The sequence below is a fragment of the Ammospiza nelsoni genome, chromosome 5 (assembly GCF_027579445.1).
Source record: "Ammospiza nelsoni isolate bAmmNel1 chromosome 5, bAmmNel1.pri, whole genome shotgun sequence".
Taxonomy (NCBI): Eukaryota; Metazoa; Chordata; class Aves; order Passeriformes; family Passerellidae; genus Ammospiza; species Ammospiza nelsoni.
The window spans coordinates 37,464,835-37,491,566 of NC_080637.1; the positions used below are offsets into that span (position 1 = coordinate 37,464,835).

At 39.4% G+C, this 26,732-nt stretch overlaps 1 protein-coding gene across 5 annotated transcripts in view; it reads right to left on the reverse strand.

Annotated features, from left to right (window-relative positions):
- Positions 1-26,732, reverse strand: part of OSBPL8 (oxysterol binding protein like 8) — an 83,076-nt gene that overhangs the window by 53,836 nt on the left and 2,508 nt on the right. For 4 of the 5 annotated variants that reach the window (XM_059471523.1, XM_059471527.1, XM_059471524.1 and 1 more), the window contains exon 2: positions 275-378. In XM_059471523.1, coding sequence (XP_059327506.1) covers positions 275-316 — 42 coding nt within the window. In that variant the 5' untranslated portion in view covers positions 317-378. Of the gene's footprint in view, positions 1-274; positions 379-26,732 lie in introns of those variants that run through there. The other variant, XM_059471526.1, reaches the window with a different exon arrangement.

The window sequence follows — 26,732 nt, forward strand, 5'->3', positions numbered from 1 at the left end:
GTGCCAGTTAGACTGAGAGGAATACCTTTTTCCTCTGGGACTCTGATACAAAATCCAAAAATCAAATCAAAAATCTAAAAGTTTTTTGACATTCAGCCCTCCTGCCATGAGAATCTAGTAAATGATACATGATACTACATAATATTCCAAATGTATTCACCAGAAAAGTATCAATTCAAAGCAAAAGCGAACAGATTCAAGTCATTTAACCCTCTCCCTGCAAAAGCATCTTCACAGTCATGTCACTGCACAAAGGCACACTTAAGTTACTCACTGAATTTCTATCCAGCTCCCCATCAACCGGCACGTTCTCCATGGTGAGAGGGCCTGTTCTCCGTCTCTATCAGTTAAAGTTCTTCCATCCTGCTACTTGAGATCCTAGAGAAGAAAAGAAAAATGTAATAATTTAATTCCAAGGGCTGAAATCCACTAGACAGTCATACTTTCTCTCCCCTCCGTTTTATGAGGCTAAATAGTCTCACATGGTAACAACCTCTGTGTTTTACAGTACCTTGCAAAACATGAACATTTACCCAGAGAAATCAGCTAAGGAATGGAGAGAATAGTTTCAGATAAAATGGCCAAAACAAAAACTACTCACAGAGAGAAGCACTTACTTCTACAAATAAGGAAGAGTTATGCAAAAAAAAAAAAAAAAAAAAAAAGAAGAAGAAACCCACAGGTTTTGCCCTGTATTTCCCGTTGTTCCAGAGTTCCCAGCAGCACACTGCTCCCCCCCCACAGGCATGTGCACACCAACTGTTTGGGTACAAAACAAAGCTACTCTGGAGCAGCCAGAGCTGAGGGCTTCCCAGCATAACTCCAGAAACAGCCATGTATTGCTTTGCAGAACCAAAACACAAAAATTAAATAAGTGCAAGGCAGCACCTTCTGTGGCACAGCAGGCACTCCTCTGGGGGTCATCACACACAGCGAGAAAGCAATGCCTCATTCCCTAGGCATTTCCTATTTACTTTTTTTTGCAAGAGAATGAAATCTACAATGAATCCTAGTATCCACAGCATATTTAAAGGCATTAGCGAGACAAGCACACACTCTGGAATCAAGCAAAACTCAGTGGAAAAGAAGGGTTTTAACTGATTTGTTAAGCAAGTCTCAGGAGAGGCGCAGATCAAACTGGGATGCCTAGTGAGATGTTCAGCCAGAGCCCATAGCTCTGTCTCTGTCCCAGACCTCCATCCAAGAGGAGAGCAGGGGATGAGGGGCTGTGCTTACCTGTTTGGAGCAGTGCAGTTGGTATCACACAGGGACAAACCCTGCGCTCCCACCATCCACAGAGCCGCGCTCACTCTGCCCTTCCTGCCAGCCACAGCAGTGCTTCAGCACAGAATCAGCCCAAGGACAATTTTCTTCTCTGCTTTTGTCTTGGGTGGGGTGAGGGGGCAAGAAGCAGCTAAATTACAAACTCAATTGCTAAACCAACACTTGTGCAAAATCAGGGGTAGCACAGAGATGGTGATATTTTTTTTACACTATAATGTTTGCATATTGTGTTTAAACTCCACATCAAGGTAATGGCAAATTTTAGTAAAAACAGATTAAATGAAGACAGAAGAGTGAGCTGGGAAGACACATCACAGTCCCTGCAGGGAACCTGAGGAACATCCTGAATGCAGGAGGATGAGAGAAAGGCAAACAGATAACCAGAATACACAAGATCTTCTGGTTCAAGGTCTGTCCCAGGAAATAGACACTCATGAAAACAAATGGCACTAAAAAGAATAACCATTTATTCTACTGCTCTCCATGTTTTATTATAATTGGGATTTGGGTTTGTATTATGTAAAGCAAGTTAGAATTTTCCCTCAGGAGAAAACATACAGTATTAATACACTCTAGGTAATTACTATAACATATGCCAGTAAACCACAAAAGGAACCATTAAAAATAGTTTAACAAAACAATTGTGTGCTAACAAAACTGCAAAGTTAAAAGTTTTCTATGGCTTAGTCCAATGAACTAAGTCCAATGACAGCCCAGTGAGGAGGACCTTGCTCAAGCACCTGAGTGATTAACTGAGGTGGCACATAATTGGGAAGCATGGCTAGATGCTCTCATGTAAATTAGAAACAGTAGACATCTGAAAGGAGATGACTACAAGTTATTAATTTGCATTAATAAAAGGAAAGATGCCATTACCACAGAAAGAGGAATTCACCCTGAAGCTCTGTTTCCCAGAGCAGCAGGCACTGCAACCCTTACCTTCCACAGCCAATATGAGATGCAGACCTGGCTGATGATTTTTGATGTCTGTTGCTTCTCATCTCTCCCCCACACACTCATTTTAGGTGTTCTTATTAGCGGGAAATTCAGCAACACCAGACTGCATGCATATGCAATTTGCAGAAACACCAAACTCTTATAAATAGGATGAAAAATGAGTGGCATTACAAACAGATGCAAGCACTGCTATTTAAAGCAGGTTTTCAGCTTTTTTTAGTTACACAAACTTGTAACCATACTCAAGTTATCGGAACGAACAGATCTTTGCTGACAGGAACATTCAGCCTAAAACACTTTTAACCCATTTTTATATTTAACATTTTTTAACTCTTCATTTTTATTGTCAGTGCTCCTGGTGTATTCTGCTCCTCCATCTGCTCACATGATGACAGCCTTCCTTATCTAAGTCTCAAGAGCAGCACCATCAGACAGATAGATACCCAATGGTCTAATTCTCAGCATTCATGATCAGTTGTGGTCCCAAAGACTCAATCCAGCATGCTCTTAAAGGCTGCAGAGAAGTCTTCTGGGAAAAGGAAGGAAAAAATTCTACCTGCTCCTGTTTAAACAGTAAAGCAGGTGCAGAAATGGTTAAGGACTACCTTCCCCCAAACTGTTTAGCTTATGAGTAGACAGCCAGCTTGCCTTATTTTTCTTGGCAAAATGAAGGCTGAAAGTGAACAATATTGCTTCTGTTATATGCCAAAATAAATACAAAGGAAGGAAAAGGGCTCTCTCAGCAAAAGGATACTGCCAAAGAGTCAAACAAGTATGAAATTGGAGAACAGATTTATTTTGAAAATTAGAGAATGTTTCTAACCATCTGAGCCCCAAGGCTTTGAAATAATTTTCCAACCAATGTAGGGAAGGGGAAGTTTCTTATTTGTAAATGCAGCCAGGTTATTATGAAGGGTGATTCCACAAGCAAGCTCTTTTCTACTTTAGCTAATCCAACCATTAGATTTGAAGATACAACCCCAAATGTATCATTTTATTGATCTAGGGGTTTTTCTAGCTTTTGGGGAATGTTCATGACATGCTTTTGCTGCTCTCTGTTACATTCACAAGTGTTTGCAGTTTGGTCAGCTTGAGGTTTTAATTAACAAATGCTCCTTCACACTATTAATTCTTAAAAGCCTAAGTGTTCAGACGGGTACACGCCAAATGAAATTATTTCAAAATGACTCTGTAATGACAGCCAGCTAGTCAGCTATTTTTCCTTTATAGACATTGGATACAATCAGGCACACACAAAGGTATTACTTTAGAGCACTGTACCAATCAGACAAATCCTGCCACAAAATAAGCTCTTTCTCTCCGACTGTGAAGAAGGTTGAACAAATCAGAAATGTATCTTCAAAGCAGAAGGGAAATGTTTTCCTCTTATCACACAATCCATAACCTGTCCTGTGAACACTTGGAGTGCATCTTGTTTTTGCTGATGACACCAAAGTGTGTGGTGCAGCTGACAAGCTGAGGGAAGGGGTGCCATCCAGAGGACCTTGGCACACTCCAGAGTTGGGTCTTTGTGAACCTCAGGACATCAGTTCAACAAGGCCAGGTGCAAGGTCCTGCACCTGGGCTGGGGCCACCCCAGGACAAATACTTGCAAGCACAAATACCCAAGGCTGGGGGGAGAATGGGTTGAGAATTTTCTTTTCCTGAGGAAAAGGAATTGGGGATACTGGTGGATGAAAACTAGACATGACCCAGCAACATCTGCCTGCAGCCCAGAAAGACAATGTATCCTGGGCTGCATCAAAAGAAGCGTGGTCAGCAGGTCAGTCCACCGGGTCATTCACAGATCTACTTCACTTTCACAATGTTTATATTTGATAGTAGAAAGAAATTCTTTACTGTGAGGGTGGTGAGGCACTGCAACAGGCTGCCCAGAGCAGCTGTGGATGTCCATCCCTGAAAGACACTTAAGATTTTTTTTGAGAGCCTTGGTTTGAAGGCCAAGGAAGTGTTCAAGGCCAGGTTGGGTGGGGCTTTGAGCAACCTGGTCTAGTGGAAGATATCCCTGCCCATGGCACGGAGATTGGAGTTACAACATTTTTAAGGGCTGTTCTAACCCAAACCATTGTGGGGTTCCATGGTTTTAACAGATTGCTTCAGCCATTGGTAGTTTTTTAACTATTTGGTTTTCAGTTCACTGGACCTTGAGAATAGGAAAATCCTCCTTAGATCTTCCACAGAAGGAAAGAAAACACATCAATGAAAGCTACTACTCTGCATGAACAGGATCTTTCCTAACTATCTACACACATACATGCTAAAAAGTCCTATGGGAAGAGGTAAGAAGACAACTCCCATCATTTAAAAAAAAAATTCAAAAGCCATAAAATGGATGTCTCAGTATTGTGCTGTTACCCAATATTCTCTTAGATATAGGTACACAACCACAGATCAAAAGCTGCACAACTTAGGTGCCACAGCCATGAGAGAAACTGTGGTAGCAAGTTTTTGTTCAGTCCTATAGAGATCAGTGAAGTGGATATGACAGTGTTCTGCATTGATTTATTACCTATTCTCTGTTAACCAGATTACATAAACTTTTATTGCAGGGTATGTTTAACTAGATAAAGGGGTTATTAGGCAATGCAAGGCCCCTTTTCTGCCAGCATAACAAGAGCTCATCACCAAACATATTTGTTCTAGACAGAAGAGAGTTTAACCCTGACACCATGGCAGTAATACAATTGGTGGTATATTTATAATATTAAATTATAATCCAATTCACAAAAGGACTCTTCCTCCCCTTCTCCCACACAAGACTAGCTTCAGTTCAAACACTTCACTAAATGGGGAGAGTTTCATCAAGAGTCCCCAATGTTCCCACACAAATTCCTGAATTTCAGTCAAGGTGCAGCCACAAAGTGCAAGTGGTGGAGATGACCCCTGAATCTAACACATTTTCTTTTTAGTCAATGGCCAAGTTACTTGAACACCTGCACAGTGCATTATACAGGCAGGTTTTAGCTGACTTCCTAAGGAGCACCACTAGGGTCCTTAGAGCGGGCAGGTGCACTGCAGCATGGTTTTGTGACCTGTTACAGTATCAGAGCCCTCCTGCGCTCCAGCACCAAACCAGCCCCACCATGCCCTGCCCCTGGCTGCCTGTGAAATGGCTGCTGCCTCCTGACCCAGCCTTTCCAGAGGGCAAGTGCCCTCCTGGGCTCAGACCTCCAAACTGACTGAGCTCTGCTGGATGCCTGCTTTCTTTCCCTAAAGCCAAAAGAAGTAGAAGCATTTAAATTGCTCAAGATGAGTATCAGATGAGAATATAGTGTATTTTTTTAAGATGACACAAGCATAACAATACATTTACTTTAAAGATCAATGTGGCAGCAAGTAAAGGCAAGGCATACTAGGAGAAAAGAAAACAAGTTGTTTACATTGATGTCAAGAAGGATAAAAATTCACCTAAGTCTTTGCTGGAAAGCAGAATCACAACAGCACCCAAGAAATGCTATTCCACAGGGAATCAGAGAATAGTCCAGGTAGGAAAAGATCTCTGAAGGTCATCTTGCCCAAGTTCCCCTTTGCAGAAGGATGTCTAGACAGCTTTTGAATATCTCCAAGGATGAGGACTACACAAACACCCTGGTCAACTTGTGCCAGTGCCTGGTCGCCCTTCCAAGTCAAAAAGTGTTCCTGATGCTGGGATGGAACTCCCTGTGTTTTTGTTTGTGCCCACTGCCTCTTGTATCATCACTGAGCACCACTGGAAAGAACCTGTATCTGCCACTTTTATACCCTCCCTTCAGGTATTTATACACATTGATGAGTTCACCCTGAGCCTTCTCTTCTCCAGGCTGAACAGACCCAGCTCTTCCAGCCTCTCCTCATACAAGAGATGATCCAGGCCTTTGATCATCTTCACAGCCCTTCACTGGATCTCTCCAGCACATCCACATCCCCCCTGTACTCAGGAGCCCTGAACTACCCAAGAGCTCAGATGTGAACTCAACAGTGCTGAGCAGAGAGGAAGGACAGCTATTCTCAATCCGCTGGCAGTGCTTTCTCTAAAGCATTCAGGAGCACCATGCATCTTCTTTGTGGCAAGGGCATGTTACTGATTCATGTTCAGCTATCTGTCAGGAAAACCAGGTGAACTCCAGGTAAGCAATTCTATAAGGTCCACAAGGAAGCTTAAGGTAACTCTCTTGACAAAGGCATCTAAGTGCTAAAACAAACCAAAAAGAACAAGTTTCCTAGATATTAAGATTTAACTATAACAGTTATGGCTACCTACAACTCCTAAGAGGTATAGATCTGTTTCAAGAGATTAAACGAAATCTGTACCCAAAATCTAGCAAGGGTGATCAAACAAAGGCTCTCAAAAAAATCTAAGTGTCTTTCAGGCTGTCCTATGACTGCTGAAGGCACTTTCACTTTGCTCTGTGCAGCAGGGGAGCAGCAATAGCACAGAAGGCAATTGAGGAAGCATGTCTTGCTCTCAAGGCTCTTTGAATACAGTGCACCAGAGGAACAGAAGCCTTCTGGTTGTAGCACAAGGCCACAGATCATCCTTCTCAGCTAACAAGTCTGCACACCAAGTACACTTCATTATCAAGCTACAGATCAGGCCAGCTTCTTGCACATGACACAGTGCCACGGCATGCCAAGTACCCTGTGTTTGCTGAGATCAGTTCCAAGAAAGCGGGAACTGAAGCAAAGTTACTAGTAAAAATGGAGGAGAAGCAACAGGGTCAAAAAAACCAGTAAAAGATCTGGTAAACAAAGAAACCACAAATTCTTCTCGACTCTCAAACTAACATTCTTAACTAAGAAGAACTCAGAAGAATTAGGAACTGGTTGTATTCTGCAATTCTAAAAGAGAAATCTGAGAGCTGAGAAAATCTCTAGGTTCAATTCCTACTAATGTGAAGTCAGTCCAAAAAGGAGAACTTGACAAAACCAGTAATTATATAGAAGGCATAGATGGCAAACTGCATAGTTACATTAACTCTGAATTGCAGTATTTGAATACTCAAAAGTCTGCTGCAAATATAAACAAACCAGAATCAACAACTGCCTCAAGTTCCCCAAGTACACTGTGATCACTTAATGCTATCACCCACCAAATCTACCCTTATGAAACACTTCCTTCCACCCTGAGTTTCATCACCTGCCTTCTCATTTCCTGAATAAACAGTCCACATGCAGAGCAAGCTGTTTCCTCTGCTTCTGTATTGCTGTTTTCAGAAGGGAAAAAACCATCAAATACCAAGCCACCAAAAAAACACAGGAAAGCTGAAATGTTTAAGAACAGGACTTGAAAACATCTCTCATCTGGAAAAAACCCTGGGACAGTACAGATATCTCAGCTATCTTTTGAGAGAATTAGCTGGCAATGAAGGCCAAGGAAAGCATAACAAACTTCTGAATGCCCACTGCAACTTCAATAATTACTACCATAAGCTGGGTTCCACAAACAAACTTGTTCTGAAAAATGAAGGAGTACAGCAAATATGGTAAGAGTCACATCCAGGTACTAAATCCCAACATTCTCTCTAAAAGCTCGAGTTCCTAGGTCCTGGAGCTCTTTGCCACTGAAATACGCTTCAAAGCTCCCTAACTTATCCAGGTCTTCATGACAAAGAATCTGCAAGACTGTTCCCATGACTCAAATCAGTTGGTGGTCTTAATGGTAAAAATGTCTATTTCTTCACTTACAGGTGCTCTAGTTACCTGCAGCATTATTCACTTCACCTCCACGAGCCACTTTTACCTAGGGCTCAGTCTAACTTTGGAGCATAAAAATAAGAGAGGCAATAAACCATTGATTTTGTTCATTCAAGAGAAAACCTATGAAGCTTCATAAAATATTCAGATTTTTTTTGTTTATTTCATTGTGAAGTAGGCAAAGAAGATTTATTCAAACCTTTCAACATCAAATCTAGCATTGTATTTTTACATACTTTTTTTGTTACTTTGCTACACTACTAACCAGCAAAATAGAACTAAGGGGGCATCATACACAACCATACAAGGTTAAATTGGCAAACGACAGTCTTGATTTTGAAGAAAAAAAGATGGACTAAAACTAAATGGTTAGAGACATGACAAACCATATTCCTTTCAGAATCCCACCCTCTGATTTTCTCCCACATCTGTAAAGTTACTAATAATAGTCTCTCACATGGTACTCTTTGTCATCTCCCATATTGGCAGCTGTATGAAGGGGCAGTGTGACACCCTCTGCTAGAGACAGCTGGAAGGGTTAGGAGATTACCAGTCCTCCACACCTGGTCCTTACCACCTCTTTCCCCACTGTGGCTGAGGTTTTTCTGAACTGCCTGTGGACCTGTCTGTGCAGGTGCTCCCTAATCCTCTTCTGTCAAGAGGAATCCCCACTACTGCAAATTATTTTAAACAGATGCTCACAAAATGAGAATCATTTAAACTGGGCTAGGTCATGGGACTTGTGCAGGCCTGGCACAGCAGGGGTGAGGAACAGCTGAGGGACACCACTCACCTCCACTTCAACCAAAACAAAACAGCCTGGATAAGCATGCACTGTGGTACAGCTACAGACTCCCCCAACACCAACCGCAAACTACTTCAGGAAATGAAGGGAATCATGACAAGGCAACAGGAAAAGCAATGTTGTTGTAGAGGTTTTTCTGAAATGAAAAAGTAAGATTAGTCAGCAGAGATGTTTCCACAGACAAGATGGATAGGTAGCAGAACAAGTCCTTCTGATGCTGATGCCAAAATGGAATCAGTTGCCCTCCTGTGAGAGCAAACAGACCTGGATGTCTTCTGCATGGAACTTTCCAAAACAAAACACAAGGCTATGAAAAACATTTTAAGAATATAAGAATTAATTAATTGTACTGAAAAAGCCTCAATAAGAGGATCTTAAAAGTCTACTTCAGTACATCAACTGACGCACCTAAACATTTTAGATATAACCAATCATAGATACAGAAATATTTTAAGTCTCATCTGCAGCTTAAGAATACAATTTACTCCATAAGGAATGACTTTTCAGAAAGCTATTCCGAGAGTACTGATAAATAACTGCAAGTAATCATACTATTACAGATCAATGAATTATGAACTGCTAGATGAGCCATATGTGACTAGGTGAGTACTTCTCACCTACTGCCAATAAAGTAACAATGTGAGCTTAAACTACCCCAAAGTTTCTGTAACCCAGAAGCTGCAGTGATTTTGCTTGGACAAACAGGCACCAACACACAGACAGCACACTGCCACATCAGGTGCTGTTGCAGCCGACTGCCTAAATTAATCCATAAGATTTTCCATTAAATGAATAATATACTTCCAAAACTGAGCAAGTGCAATGACCAATTTTCTAATGGCAATTCTACTAGGTTTTTAGTCCATCCTTCACTCTATGTATTTTGCCACCACTGAGAACTGAAAGGAATGCCCAACTTATTTTCAAGGGTGAAAGAAACCTTAGGGCCTCTTTTGAATTCTTATAGTTATTGAAATGACACCTTAAGTGTCAGATCTTCCAAAGACCTACCAGTACAGGACCACTTTTCTGTATGCCAATGGTTGTTTCAGCAAAGCAAGAACTGAGATTACCTCTAGAATGAGCATCATGAATACACTTCACACGAACCCAGTTAAGAGAGTAACTATAATCCTAACTTCTGCTCTAACCTGAAATAAATTAAACAAAGAACACCTCAAGTTCCAAGAACAAAAATATGAAAGAAGTCTTAACCCAGGCAAACAAGTTTCAGCTGAGCTGTGTTGGCTGGAATACAGTTAGGTTGTGTGGGAGGTTTCTAAAAAATGGGCTTTCTGCAGGCTTAAATACAGATATTTCAAACAGGAACCTTATGTTTATTCTCATATACAATTTAATTTTCTTATTTTAGCAGCAGTGTCTCTTCTTCATAATAAAACAGAGTTGATGACATAATAAATGACCTTTATTTAAATTTCTTTTGGCAAGCGCTACAAGGTAGCTTATACAAGTTCAAGATACAGGATATCTGTACAAGACTTTAAGAACAAAAGGTCAGAGTAGCCTACTGCAATAGAAAAAACCCTAGAAATCCTAACTTAAAGCAGCAGCAGGTTCAAACATGCAGCAATAGTATCTGGTTTACACACCATGGTTTATTAAAAAGCTTTAGAAAGTCTAATTTAGATTTCCATTGGTTATGCCAAGTTTGTTTTTTTTTTTTTCACTATAACACTAAAGTAAAACAAGCTGATGAACCCAACTTTTCTTTTTAGATGTCAGTGCTGTTCTACCTGATCACAATTCAGGATCTTTCATAGGTTTTTCAGCAGGGTTGGTTTTTTATTTGTGTTTGTTTATTGTTTGTGAGGTTTTTGGGGGGATTCTAGGGAGGAAAGCTGGAGTTTTTTGGGGACGTTTTTCACTGTTGTTCTGTGGGGTTTTTAAATACGGGAGAAAAATATTACAAATAGACTTCATACAAGGCTTAACAAGAACTAGTGCTTTTAGCACCAAACACCCAAGCTCATCTTCTGAAGCTACTGAGTAACTGCTGATCTACTTTGATTTGGAACTGCTGCAACAATCTTGCACAGCTTTTAGTTTAACTGGATGAGCCAATAATACTTAAACAACATATCCACAGGAACTGTACAGTATTGTTGCATTGCAGACTTGGCTAGTGATCTAACAATAAAGCTCTTGTTTACCTACCCATTTCTATATAATAAATTACAAGCTTCTGTGTACATTTCTTTGGGCAATGAGAAGCACCTGGCCTGCCACAACAAACAGCTGTGGATGAATGACAAGCATCATCAAGTGACAACTCATCTGCAATTCGCAGCCCTCAGAAATCAGGTCGATATCACTGCCTAATGTAAGTCAGCCACTGCTCACACTATTTGCAACAAACAAACAGAGATGAAAATAGAAGTCAAGCTTTTCAAACATTACAGCCAGCCCTCAAGAACAGAAATTAAACATATTTGTTCACCAAACTATCCCATTTCTGAAGATCAGAATGCATTTTGCTCCCAATACTGCAAGGAGGCACCAAGACTTTTTATAGCAAGAAACACATATTATGAGGGCAATTTTAATGTTCTGCTTCAGGGACCAATATAAAAGATTCTATTTCTTCTGCTTCCATCAATTGAGAACGTGTCACAATTGGGATAAAGGGTTCTGTTCCTTGACAACCAGGGAGTGGTGGTAAGCAGAGACAGGAAAACAAAGTCTTGACACTTCCTTGGAAGTTCTTTGAAATGCTTCAGAGAAGAAAACAAAGACAGAAAAAAAATTACATCCTAATCAAAGCATTATTCTGTTCAAGGCTAAACAAATATTTAATGGACAAGGAACCTGCTCCTCCTCTTCCACCCAGTCTACTCAAGTACTGGGAATTCTCTTTCCCCTAAAATGGTTTAATGGGGCCATCAGATAGCTTGAGCACCTGATTTAAAGTGAATACAATCCTCTCAGCTGTGCAATCCCACGGGACTGTGTGATAGGAAATTTGAATCCTGCGTCCCCAACACCCTCTATCCAGCCCCTCAATAATCAGCTAGTTAAAAGAGGCAATAAAGGGGCAAGACCCATGACATAGTTCAGGAATGCAAAAGACAGAAACAAATGCTGGGAAGGAGGGATGTAAGCTCAAACAATTTAAATTGCTATTTTGAGGATAAATAAGGGAAGAATAGTTCCAAGAGGGAATGCATTTCTTTATTTAGAGTAAAAGACCTACATTCTTGCCTTTCACAGGATTAGAACATCCCAATATTGTCCCCCAAACTGACAAGAATTATCAGTTAACAGCATTTTATAATTTACTTTCATATTTACAATCACACACAACACCAAGATAACACAAGCTTAACTACTGAGATAATATTAGCATAAAGCAATTCAATACCCTGTATCTTTGCCAAAGCAGTCAACTACACCTCTGTGTATAATGTTACACATTTTATTCCCCTGAAGGCAGCTTACACGTGTATTTCCAAGTCTAATGTGTAGGAAAAGAACTAAGCACTAATTTCCATGCTTCACAAAGTAAATGGAGCTAGGCAGCAATTGCTCAGAAGCTGTAACTGGACAAAAATGCATGTCCCAACCTACCAGAGTGTAAGAGAGTGCTCCTGGGGCACCTTCCCTTTCTGATGGTCCCTTTGACACACTGCAGAGGTGACAGAAGGAAGAAAAGTGCAGGTACCCATTTAGATCCCTGCAGGAGCAGCTGTGAGAGTAAGTATCAGCACACGCTTCCAACCGTGTGCAATGGCAAAAGGGGCAACTGGAGGAACCCCGTGCCCAGCACTTTCAATCCATTACTAATTAAGTATCCAAAAACAGCTGTCACAGACACAAACCAGTCAACTTCAGCAGGTACAGTGTAGCTACAAGTAGAGTCTTTAACTTTTAAAAACTATGATTTGTCCAAGAAACCTTATAATGAACATGTAGGAAAGTGAAAATGTATTGGTTTGGGGTTCTTTTTTCCAAAATTGTAAAGCTAAAGCCCAAGTAATACTGATTTTAAAGACAGCAACAAACATGCAGAGCCTCGAATCTAAAAACCAGCTTGGCCTACATAATCTTTCACATGAGAAAGGATTTCGTTCCTTCATTTTGTAGCCCTCAACAGAATTCAGAGAAGGATCAGCACCTCTTTCTGATGATCACAACCTGAGAAAGCACACCATATGCCAGTAGTTCTTAATACAGTGGCACGTTTTACACTGCCTCCCTGACAGCTTCTGTGAAATTCACAACTTCAGCTTTTTTGTATCTAAATTGTCTGCAACGGACATGCAATATGAAATTAGGGTTTGTAACTCTAGTAGTGCTATTAACTTAATAAAATCCAGATTAAAAGTGAATAGCCAGCTAGATATTTCAAATGCATTTATAAGCACCAAAATTTCAACTAACTGAGACAACTACCTAACCAAGATAAGCACACAAACATTCCAGTTAAAGCATGAAAGTAATAAGCAGTTTCTCCCAATAGAAAAGCACTATGCCAACACTTCACATACAATGAGAATTGACTGTTCCCAAATGTTGATAAGTATAATTAACCTTCTAACCCTGTCTTTGGCCTTGAACATTAAACCTGAATTCATCCTGAAAACCAATTAAAATGCTAAGCAGTCTGTCTACTTTGGGACTGGAGAATAGCATTCAATCAAAAAAAAGCATAGCACAATTGTCTCCTTAGACACCTTCAAGGATCTGTTAGCTGTTTTAGTAAATAAATAAATCACATTTTAACAAGAACTGAAAAATTCTTCACAAATATCCTGAAACATTTAAAGTTTATGAAGGCAGAACTGAAGGTTCAACAGGAAAAATAGCCTCAGAGTAGAAAGATAAAGATGATCTAAGTGGGCTATGAAGTTTGATTTTGCCTTTTCATGCTGTCTTTAACAACAGATAGTAATTGTACAGTACAGTTCCCATTCAAAGAGCTTAACTTCTCTCTCTCATTCATTCTGCCTTTTAGATTGCCTACTGACAAGGAAATCTACTTATAATTTATGTAACCCAACCTGCTTTTTTTTATGTCTGCCATTTTGAAATTAGTAGAACAACTAGACAGGCAGGAGGAGCTGGAATTCTCATTTTTCTTTCTTTCTAACTTCTTCTTTCCTACATCATAGATATTTCCTCTTACCATAAAGAAAAAAAAAATTATGCCTGCTTGCTATGAAATTCAGATGCATGTGACTCAGTGATGATCATGTTTCTTCTCATAACTTTACTTCAACAGAAGGAAAAGCAGGTAAAGTGATTTCTGATTTTCTAGTGAATCTGAGCTGATGAGCACCATTCTATAGTTACTACTCAGTTTTAACATCAAAATTTGGTTTCTAGTGATATATTCCAGTGTTATATTTTAGTATAACTTCATTCACTATTGGAGTTCAGAGTGGCATTAGTTACTTTTTCTTCCCCATTTTTAGAATTTATTTTTAAATATACACAATATATCTGCCTACCAGGCATCTGTTCCATTATTTCAACAATTTGAGCTTAATTTTAAGCAAATTTAAGAGCTTAAATTTGCTCTTCATTTTGAAAACAGGTCCTTGATGAAGTGGCAGAAAGTCAGAATCATGTCCATGTCACATTTCATGGCTCATAACTTCCAGGGAGCTCTGCCGATGCTGCTCAGCTGCCCCGGAGAGTGCTGTAGGTGGCAGCATTTCACAGAGCTCACCGCCCTGCCCTAACCTGAGGTAAGGACTGCCCGCAGGGAATACACTCCAAGGGTGCTCCAAGAGCCTTCAGGCACTTCCACAACATACCACACACGGTAAGGAAGTATACAAACTGCTTTAATCTGAAAAGCAACCTTCTCAGATGCCTAAAGAAATGTACCATAATGTCAGTTAAACAGAAATGTTAAGTTACCACAGGCGAGATCATCCTTAAAACACAGATCCACAATAAACTGCTCCCATGTATGGGATTTGAGCACACTCAGACATTTTGTTTCAGATTACCAGAAGAAAAATCAAGTTTTCCATAGTGGCCTCATATTTCAGAATAGAAAGTGCTGTTCTAGTGCAGGTGTACATCTGGATTGCCTGGACTTTCACTTCACTTGAAATTGAGGCACTTTCAGAAAGTAATTGCCTGCACAGAAAACATCTCAATTTCATGCTAAAATATAGGTGTAGTCTGTCAGCAACACATTTTCCACACAGAACCCCCCAAAAGCAGTCACTTTTGTCTGGAAGCTGACTGTTCACATCATGGCATGCATGGCATGAGCTTCTCAGGAATGAACCACCACTCATTCCTGGAAAACATAAGTAACATGAATCCAAATATATATATTGCTCTGACTTCCAATTCTCTCTCTTCCTACAATTTTAGCAGGAGTTGAAAGAAGCAAAGTAAGCTATATGCTATTACTACAACTCTTATGTCTTCTGCCACACATGCCAGAAGCAGGCTGAAGGGCAAACTGTGCAAATCCCATATGACCATCATGGTTTCTACCCATTTCATTATGGGCAGAAAAATTACTCCATCACTAGCAAGTCAGTAGCTTTAGGAACCACCTCAACAGCAATTTCAATGCTCCCCCAGATAAAATCCATCTCCTAGCTGTCAGCCTCATTATGCATCTCAAGCAAAGCACATAACACCAGCTCTCGGGACACCAAGCATGCCAGCTTGTCTTTGTAATGCTCACAAATCAGAATCCATAGGAGTCTGGCATTTCTATTCCTTATAAGGAAGGACAGCCTGCTGAAGATCAAAATTACTGTCTTTGCTACTCAGCAAAACACTTGCTGGGAACTAGAAGATGCATGAGACACCAGAAACAGCGATGATGAAGGAGGAACAGAAGCCAAGACACCTATGTCATCCTCATTAAGTCAGGAAACAAAGTCCAAGGCTGTCCTGGAGAGCACACTGATAGCACTGCATTCCACCAGAGTATCAGCAGTAGGGCTCCTGCAAGTGCTGGTCAGAGCAAATAAACTTATGCTGATAACAACCCCCTGGAATCAGTATTGGGAGGAGTGGAGTGTTACTAATTTTCCTTTATAGCTTATGCTATATTTGTTTGAGGAGGGAGGAGACATTGACATAGGCACCTGAACTGCAGCTTCTCCCGCACTGTTACAATAGCATGATCTTTGCTAGGTAAGCAGCAAAGTCTGTCATGCATGGGATTCAAGTACAGACATTTAAAATTTCACAACTACAAAATATTCATGCATCATGCAAGCTTCCATCAGTGAACACCTGTATTTTTCTCCAGAGAGATTAAAGCAAAGCACAAAAGGACAGAAGAAGGCTGATAGGTTTCTGAATTGCTAAGACAGCCAGGACAGCAGCAAAGAAGAAAAAACAAATATGCTACTATTTGTTTAAATGAGAGAGGTGTGTGAAGCTAAAGATAAAACTTTTATGGGCATAGAATAAAGCTGGGATGGAGAAAAGATGTTGAGAAGAGTCAGACAATTACAACCAAAACACTTGATGACACAGGGCCATCACCTAAAAGAGGACCACAGCAAGACAAACACAGAGATAAATGTATTTTTTTTAAATCACAGAACAAATTTCAAGCAAACATGACCCTGAAACAGGATGGCAACTAAGGCTGCCAGAGCTCAAGTGGGCTTTTGTTCAGTACTGATAGCAACAGCAGCACTGTGTCACAAGAAGAGGACAGATGCTAAGCAGAGTTGGAAAACTGTACCTATCATACCTGTGAGTGGTAATAAAAAAGCCTCATCCTTTCTTCTCCCTCACCATTCAACTCTTGGGACCCTTGACACTGGAGAAGGGAGTGAGGATTCAGTGGGAGCTTTCAGACTGAAAGGTAAAACCTGATAACATATGCATACCTTCCTTCACTCAGGTCCTTTTCTAATCTAAGACTTCCCATGAAACTTGTTTAGCAATTACTTTTCCCTCCTCCACAATTTCCCCTGTCTGGGCTGCCCTGCTGCAGAACATGCTGTGCAGATTGCAGGTGGTCAGCTATAGCAAGTTACAAGTCATTAAAACACCATCTGCTCCCTGACAAAAGCAACAAGAAATGAAAAAACACCAAAAATGCCCCACATCCCTTTCTTCCTTCCTTCCCTCCATCCAAAAGGTGACAGGCAGAGGTGCAAAATCAAACACCATCTCTATGAAGGCACTATATTCAGAAAATTATTCTATGAGCCAAGAGCTTGCTTCCACAACATTTCCCCCAACACCTTAAAGCCAAATGAATCACAACAGATGCTACTCATTTGGCAAGAAAGACAACCCAAGCTTCCTAAAATCTGCATTGTAAGACAGAAATATCTGCTAAGCAAGCAGTTTATGTTTTAATCACTTACAGGAAACTTACAGTCAAAAAACCCCAACCAAACCATACCACCAGAAAAACAACAAACTGTTTAAATGAAATTGTTAGCTAACATTGGAAACTAACACATTTTTTTAAACCCACAGAAACATCGACAAAATGCCTACAATGAATCACAGTTGAAATTTACGTGCAATAGAGCAGACATGTTTCAGCCATCACTTTACATCATTGAACACTATACATTGAAACCAACACCAGGTCTCTCTCCCTCTAATTTCCTTTTCCTGGGCTGCCAGCATAAATGCTTTTTTAGATATTAAATTCACAAACAGTCGACTGCCAGACAATATTCCACAGAACTAAAAGGAAAAACAAATTAAACTCATTGTATTTAGTTCTTAAGAACAATACACAGTGAAGTAACACTTAACACTGTTTTCTTAAAATGCAACAAGCCTTAGCTTCCTGAAGTTCCAAATTAAACCCAAAAGAGCCAGCAGTTTGAGAAGCCTGAGCCTCCTGTTGCTACACAGCAGTACCAAGTGTCCACATTGTTACAGAAAAATTACTGGTTTCTTCTTCCACAAGCAGACTAAGCCATCTAATTCTTCTGCTGGATCTTCAGCAGCCTGATGCATAATATACTGTTGCAAGTTCTGATGAAGAAGACAGGAAGATATGATTTTTAACTATTCTCAGCATGAGAAATGTTATGCCGGTAATTATTTCAGATGCATAATGAATTCCTTTTCCTGCAATAAGAGGAAGAAGTAGTCCACAAATTATTATCCAGAATAATTAAGGAATAGAGTTCAGAAATAAATCCCTGTAAGGAAACAAAAGCATGAAAATGCAGGAAGACAGGCAAAGCTACATCTGCAATATATTTGTCAGAGATTCCTACTGGCAAATATTTAATCTATATAGTATGTAAAGATAAATAATTTCTTCTCTTTTTGAATGAAAGCCTACAGGTGATAGTTTGAAGCATTCACAGATTACAGCAACTGAAACAGTACAGCTCAACGTTGATTTTTGCCTTATCCTGTTCATGCCTCAATTCCATCCATGCTGCTAATATGGCAATTAACAAGATGGAGGTTATTTCAGTATATTTACATAAAGAGATAACACAAGTCCTGTTCATAAGTAGGTTATATTTACAAAAACAATCAATCAATCACAAAGGAAAATTACTTAAGATAAGCAAAAAAGTCCAGTTTTTCTTCATTTCATAAAGAAGGGTGAATACAATTCGATAATTGGTAAAATAAATAGCTAAAATCTGTATTGAAGTTCTTTTCTGGACAATTTATAACAAAAAATAAATATTTCTACTCAATAAATGGTACAACATGCAATCACCAATTTGTTATGCTTGAAAAATCACCACCACCTACCAGATATTTAATCTTCTTTTTGACAGAAATCAAGCTCTGTTTAGGAATCAGATAGAAATCAACAATAAGACATACAAGGAAACTTTTAAAGTCTACTGAAGACATTTAAATATAAATATAAATATAAATCTATTTATAAGTCAAAAACAGGGGGAAAGTCCAAAAGCTTGTTTTAATTCAACAAGGTCTCTGAACACCAAAGTAGCACAACTTGTCACATGATCTGACAGTGACCAGAGCAGAGGTCTTCTACAAATTTAAAAAGAAAGCAAAGCAAAACCACCAAAAACCACACCCTCTCAGACCACAGGCCTCATTTCCTTGCACCAGTTCTTAGTTTAGTTAAGAAGAAAGTGTGTTTCTCTGCTCCAAGCTGACAGCCACACAGAGCTGATGACACTGGAAAAAATGGATTATTGAGCTTCAAAGAAAAATATTCTGATTAGTGCATGGAGAGGAATATTGAGCAGTGTTCTTTGAAGCACTGACAGTAAGTGGGTATAGTTAATATTTAATTAAAGTAGCTGCCATGGTACAGATCCATCTGTACACTCAGGTTTATTTCTCACCAGTTTCTCCTTCACTTTATAGGGCAGCTCACTGCATTCTACCTTGATTAGAACCTTTAAGCCTTCTGCTCAGTGCTCCTTGGCCTTATCAGACTTTTTTTTAATCAAAGGAGAACAATCCTCATGAAGGAAGAACATTTATTCTTGTTGATGATTTCACAATTGTATCTTAAAAATTCTGCTTACACTCAGTAACTTTGTGCGCTATTTAAATAGATGGAATTGTGATTTCAGTAGGGGAAATGCTTTCTGCTTGCCAGTTTCACAGACCTCAAATCCATGCTTTCCTCTGGTGACTTTCTTTCCCAGGTATTTTAATGTAGCTGTTTGCATTAAGGTTTATCCTGACCATTTTCAAGGCAGCACAGGTTTGTAACAGTTAATCCTGTTTCCAAGCTAGAATCAAGGTAATGTTTTTAAAAACAGCAAGCAGTAAATCTTTATAGGTAGCTTGGTGTGGGGTCCTTAACTCTGTGTACAAAACAAGATCCAAATGTTAGCTTATTGGCTTCGCTGCACAATCACAGAGTATATTTTAATTGCTGATGAGAAATTACAGAATTGTGATTTCAGCAGAACAAATATGTATTGTGACATAAACCTTCCAGCCTCCAAGAAATCATAACAGACAGCCCAGCAAGACCCTTAGTGTTAGAATTGTAACTTTTCATGTATTGTGCAGATTCAATTTAGATTTTTTTAAAGCACTAATTGAAGCAGAGCTACCTTCAATTTCCATCATACAGATAAGCAAACTTGCTTGACTTACCTATACCAAAAACTTATTTTTTTTTCTAAAGGAATTTCCAAATAAAATGAAGGACTGCAGGTCACAGCTGCTGTGTTAGGCTGAAGACCTAGCTGGGAGCCCTGCACTGAGAATTGCCAGCTCACAGTTTCCAGGAGGTTATCTCCTTCTCATGTATTGCTAGCACACTCTTACCTATGCAAATATATACATGCACGCATGCAAATTATATTCTACAGGTTCAGCAAGTCCTTGCAGCAAAGCAGATTCTACACAGGCCCTGTATCACATCCAGACAGCACACACCACTGTCCAAGTAAGACAAGGAAGCACATCACTTAAGGAAAAGAAAGAAATAAACCCTCCTGCAGATAGTAGTCCTCCACAGTGTCTGTTCCATCTGGAGAGAATATAAGTGAATGGTCATGCCCTCTTCCAAAACTGTGATCTCCTGAAAAACAGCTAAAGCCACAGTCAGATATGATGCCTAGAGCTACAAGAAATCAGACAGAAAATTCCCTTCAGCTCTTTAATGGTGATTTTTGTAGGAGACCAAGGCAGAAGACAGATGGTAAGTATCCAGTGAAATTGGAACAGATAATGTAGCTCAAACTGCATGTAAAGTAGACAGGCCATATCTCACATGAAAAGCAGCAATCCCAGATGTCTTCTCTTCAATAAAGCTAACAGAAGGAGGCCCTCACCATCCTATTAACACAGACAAAAATAGAAGAGAAGCAAAAAGGCCACCTCAACATTGGCAGAGCAGCTGCTATTAGGTTAGGAAAGTGATGCAAGTGGTCTTCACTCACAAAAGAAACTCCTCCATTAGTAATTTGCCCATGACATCCACTGCTACTTCAGGTAACAATTAACAGTATTCTTCAATCCTCCTCCTTTCCCTCAACTGCATATTACTATAACGTTAGCGACATTGCCTGAATTGGAAAAGCATATTAGCAGGGACAAAAATCAGAAGACAATTCAGCATTGTAAGGTTCCCACATAAGAAATGGAAAGACAAGAGCAGCAGATTTCTAATTCAGAGAATCAATCATGATCAGCCATCTAGAGAGCTGGAAAATATGCAAGTCTAAAACCTAATATAGATATGGAAATTTCTCTTTGTAGATCTTGTACTTTAGCTGTCCAATACAAGACCTAAATGACTTCTGCTGTTGCAGAGACCTCTTTTTTTGTCTCCCAAAGTGGAAAGAGGTAATTGAGAATAAGGAGCATTAAGACAGCATGTTTGCATTATCTCCTGGTTAGTTACTCAACTAGTCAGTTACTCAACTGTACAGTCATACTAGCAATATTTAACATACTTTGCAGAATTATATTGTCTGGCATACTATACCCAGAATAAATGGGTGGTGGCTGTACAGTACACATAACAAATCCACTGAGATGAGTCAAAGCCAAATTTTCCCTCCATTTGGCCCAGGTTTACAGTGCAGGCTATTAATCAAGTTTAGCTGGTGTACAACATCTCCCTGTGCCAATATAGTTCAGAAGGAGAACAAGCTATTACAAACAATGAATTGACACTGAGCTGATGCCAATTTGTGGCCCAAGTCCACAGAACTTTTCCTTTGCAATTTTTCCTCCAATCACACTAGCTGTTATTTGACATCTTCAACAAATAATTTTTAAGATTTTTTTGTATTTAACTCTGTATCTAGACAAACTTAGTTTCCTCTAGACTTGGATTAAACACATTCATAATTACTCAAACACTCCTTGCTAAAAGAAGCAATAGCTCCTTAGAATGGTCTTTAGGGGCAATACAAGTGCCACTTCCAAGTCTTGTCATTTTCATCTTGTTAATGTTTCAACTCAGACCCACTCCTCTATTTTTGGAACTGGTATACTAGAACAGTTAACACTTTCTTTAGATACCAACCTATGTCTTTAGCTACTTTATTCCATATTTATACAGGGACTACAGATTAATAAAAACATGATGTTTCAAGAACTTAAAATATGTATCTTTTTTAAAGTTACTCCATCTTCTTTATAAAAAAAACCAATAATCTTGAGTGTCCAATAGTCTCTCAAAAAGTACAGTACAGCAGCTTCCAAAACACGGAAAAATGACAGCACTAGCGTTAGTCATATTAGCATTTTCAACTTCTACCAAAAAGATTGAATTATACATCCATCTATTAGTGGGAAAAGAGCACTTGGTTGACTTTACAGGTACCCTTCTCCTGAAAATGACCAAGGCCTGAAAAAAAGCAGGGGTTTGCACCATCTCCACCCAGCACCACTCCTACAATTTACATCTAATTTAGCTCCCAGTTGTAACTCTGTGGAGCCAGTGCTCAGTAGAGCACAGAACTGCAGTTTCACGTTCAGCAGCCACGTGTAGGTGGCAAGGAGTCAGCACGACTGACATGTTCTGCACAGGAAGCACAAAGATTATCTGTTCCAGTCTACAAAGCAGGAGATGCACCAATGGTAGACTACCTAAGAACAAATAAATACCTCCATCAAGAAGATGAGCTGCCTCATTTCCATATGAAATCAAAAATTCTATATTGAACCCCCCCATGTGTGAGGGTGGGGATGAGGGAGAAGAAGAAGGTAAGTGGTTCACTCTTAAAAGTCAGGCCCAATTAACATAGACTGCATTATATGCATTGCCACAGTATCTCTGTTTAGACCAAAACATTTTCCTTGCATTATGTAATCAATTGCACTACTCTAAATGGAGATCTAAACTGGCTCAGTTCCGTTCAGAGACACAAATAAACTTGTTCTTGTGATTGCCTTCCACTGGAAAAAGTACTGAAAGAAATATCACAAGAGCTCTGATTACATCTAAAGCCTTCTAACAGAGCTCTTACTAGACAAAGGTAAAGTCATGCAGGGAAAGAGACTGGTGACCTTCTACAGCCATGTTAAATATTTGTTTTCCTATTTGTTAGGTATTGTGAGTTTCAGACTGAAACTCTAGCATGTTTCGGTCCTTCTCTTAGACTAGTTCTCCAGTCTAAGAGAACAATAGGAAACCCACTCTCCTGGTACAGTATGGTGCTGCTGTATGTGAGTCCCAGAGCTGAGAAACAACGAACTGCAGTTTCTGCAGACCCACTGCTTTAACGCCTAAACAATATCCCAGTTCTCTCTTCATGCTAAAGAACAATATTTGACTAACGCAGCACAAAGGTTCCCAAGCTGCACCAAAACTTCCACTGCAAATAAACTGCCTCCTCCTCTCCTGGCAGCACCAGCATCCCACCACACAAACACCCCAGCCTGCTCCTCTCCACCACCCATCCCCACGCACGTCGCCAGGCTCTCGGGCAGCCACCTCTGAAACGAGACTGGAAGAAACAGCTTGCTCAGGGAGTGGCAATTGGGATTTATTCTGAAAGCTTCATGTGCCTGTGAACAGTATTTTTCCCTAACTCCAGTTACACACACTGCAGCATTTTCATGCCCTGCAGAAACAAACCACAATATATGGCCTGCTTTAAAGAAAAAACAGTGACCCATAAGCAGCTATTTACATCAGAAGCAAATATGCATGAATAAAGAAAAAATATGCTACTTAGAACTGGAAAGAGTTTACATCTGTCACTATGTGTCACCATGTCACCATACCAAGTGATCTTTTCTACTACACTGCAACCAGGGCAGGGAAAACTACTGTTTTGAGTTTCTCAGTTCAGCGCCATTTAAGAAGCATCTATTCACATATTTACAGCATTAACACAATAATTTTTAAAACCTGCAAAGTTTGCAAGACCATAAAATATGAATACATTAACTAAAAAGTTAGGTCAATGCAACATTGAAACAAATGCCACCCATCCTTTACCTAATGGAAGTATTCACTTTGCCCATAAAGGATGCCTTTTACTACCATGTCTTAGAAGTAATTAGAAAAAATCCACATGAAACTTTAAGCAAATGAACTTGCTGTGTACTTGGCCAAGTGTTTCATGATCTTAATACATCACATTTCAGCTTTAGAATAAAGGCGGAAATCTTTCATAATTCATGAACTTGACACCAACTAAATCTATAATTTTTTTCACAAATCTTGTCTCAAAATATGGCTCTCTTTTTATGTATCACCACTCCGTTGTAAGTAATAAATTGTCTTAACTCTCCAAATCATCTGTAACAAATACAACGTCTAAAGAATATTTTTGAGGAAAAATAAGCCAATCACTGAGACATGGCCTGCTTAGGTAGTAAGAAAAAGACCAACTGTACATAAGACAAAGCCAGGTTTGGAATGATGCTTCTGCTACTTGAAGAGTCACATAAACCATTCATGGGTGTTATTAATTACTCTGAGGTGCAATGAGAGGTGAAAACTGCCCTTTAATTTATTAAGCTTTGGGAATGCTTAACAATAGATAAATAATACCCAAGCCACAGTCAAGGACCCAACTTGGTTTACTACACCATCTGCTTAAGGACTATTGGCTTTAAACATGTGAATTCTAAAAAGCCCCACTTATTTTCTCATGTGTAATTCCTTAAATAGCTAGAAACGTCAACCGAAAACAGTCTCCATACAATACACATGCTTCCCTAAGTTAAGCAAGAACACTCAATAAAATAATTTTTTTCACATGTTTAAATGACCTGCACTTCCAAGTCCAAGCCTATTCAAAAGAAACTCACTGGTCTTTTGAAATAACCTGCAAAATACCATGGCTTCTGTTTGCAGGCAAGAAAAAGATAACTCTGGAAGGAAACATGCTGGTTTTCCTTATCTCAATAGTCATATTAACAGCTTCTGCAGTACTACAACACAAACACTGGGTGACAGGATTAATGCACTGGCAAATGGCTGAACATACAGATAGCATATTAACTAGCTCAAGCCTAGACTAGATGCAATGAGAACTCTTTCAAATGAATGAATGAATGGTTAAATAAAAAAAAAAAAAAAAAGAAGATCAGATACACACATTCCCATATGGTGTCAAAGTCACTGTAACCTCAAGAACTTCTTGAGAGACAGATGTAGCATTTTTAGTGGATGAATGATAAGTGCTGTACTCTGTGCTGAGGGAACAAGCTGAGATAAAACCTCACATCCACAATTAAAAGTGTGAAGAAAATTAGGTTTATTTATTCCTCTCCTAGCACCAGAAGTCCAAGCTATTTCCTCAAAGTGAAAATCTGACTTCCCAAATGCCTCCTACCATCTGTCAAACAGTTTTAGCTGTTCTCAAGAAGCTTCTTATGCTACTATACACGTTACATCTGCAACAGATTTCCTTCTTGTAGAGTACAGATGGGATTAAACACTGTTTTATAACAAATATAGCAAAATACTGCTCCAGATTTCAACTGTGTACAACCCAGAACCAGTTACTCTGAATAAAACACTTTTAACATATCTGATACTAATCAGTAGCCTATTATGAGCACTGTTTCCCAAACTTCACTTGCTGCATTTATAGAGTTCAACACTCTATACAGGCCTTCCTTTTAAAAGCCAATGTCAGCCATCACAACATCAAGCTCCATCATGGTCTGAAATTACCAAAATGAGACAAATCACCAGAAAAGCATGCAATTTGCTGTTCCCACAAGCTGGGCAAGCATATGTTTTAAGACAAAGCTACACAGAGCTGCTTCTACTGCATCTAAACTGACGGGAGTTTCTTAGGAAGAGAAACTACCTCCTTCATCAGAAGCTAATTTATAAAAACAGACCCAAATCAATGCAGATTCTTTAAGTCCGAGGTCCAAATTAGTCCACCAGGATGCCACAATGGATCTCCTCTACCAGTTATCAATACCATTAAGTATTTTTTAAAGTCAATAATTCATTTTTTCTAGTTGTTGGTTACTAGGCCTTCTAGCACCTAGAAAACTTGTGCAAGTCACACTTGTCTCAATATTTGTTCACACATTCTCAAGAGAAGCAAGAGCCTTACAAAGCCCTTCACATGGCTCCAGCTTTAAACTCAGAGCATGATTCTCCACTTTGTAGAGAGGTGGGAGAGGCGTAGGCAGCAGATGGAAGGAAGGGAACTATTTAGCTGAAGCTAAACACAGTGGATATCAACTTTACCCGAAAGACAGGAGAACAGCAAAATAATCACTCAAAAAAAATTCAGAGACAGTCCTCTAAAATGAATCAAAGGCATTGGGAAAAACATTTTTTTGTTGCTGTTGGTTTTTTTCAAACAAAACAAAAGACCAAGACTGTGCCCATCATTTCTTCTGTCTTGAACAAGATTTACTTCTGAACTATATTACCATCAACCACCTGTTCTAATAGAAGATGATTATAATTGCTGTCTAACAACCAGAAAAGATTAACTAATTCAACATCATTATGACCACATCAGAATACTGGGGGGGGGGGGGGGGAAGAAAACTACACAGTAAATGCAGTTCACTCAGGAAACCAACTAAAGAATCATTTTACACTTAGAAGCGATATTTTTAACTTCCACACCAATTCACCAAAACAGCCTAGGCAACGAACTACACTGCTTCCCCCTTCCTGTGAAAACAGCGACTATACAAACACCTCCCTCCAAAAGCTTTGTGCCACTGCTCCTCTGCTTCTCAGCTGTACATCTGCTGCAGAAGCAAGATCTTCATTAACAGCATAGTCTACTATGAAACACAGTTTACCTGACCAAGAGGTTCACATCACAGTTCAGAGAATAGGATCAGCAATGTCTGTGTTTATGCTACTTTAATTACATTGCATAGACTGGAGAAAAACCCACACATGTTGTGAGTAAAGCCATGCCATTTTCTACAGCTATCACTATTTCTTCACTGAAGGTCTTTTTTTTTGTTTTCCCTCATAATTCTATGTTTTGTTGAACAATAAAAACTGTTGTTCTGTGTTTAATCATAAATTTGAGTAATGTAGATGCAGGATGCATGTTCATTAAAAAGAAACTAACAGAACTGAAACAAACCACATTGTTTGGCGCATTAGGAAGTTTTAAGTATACGACATTAAGTAAATTCTCCA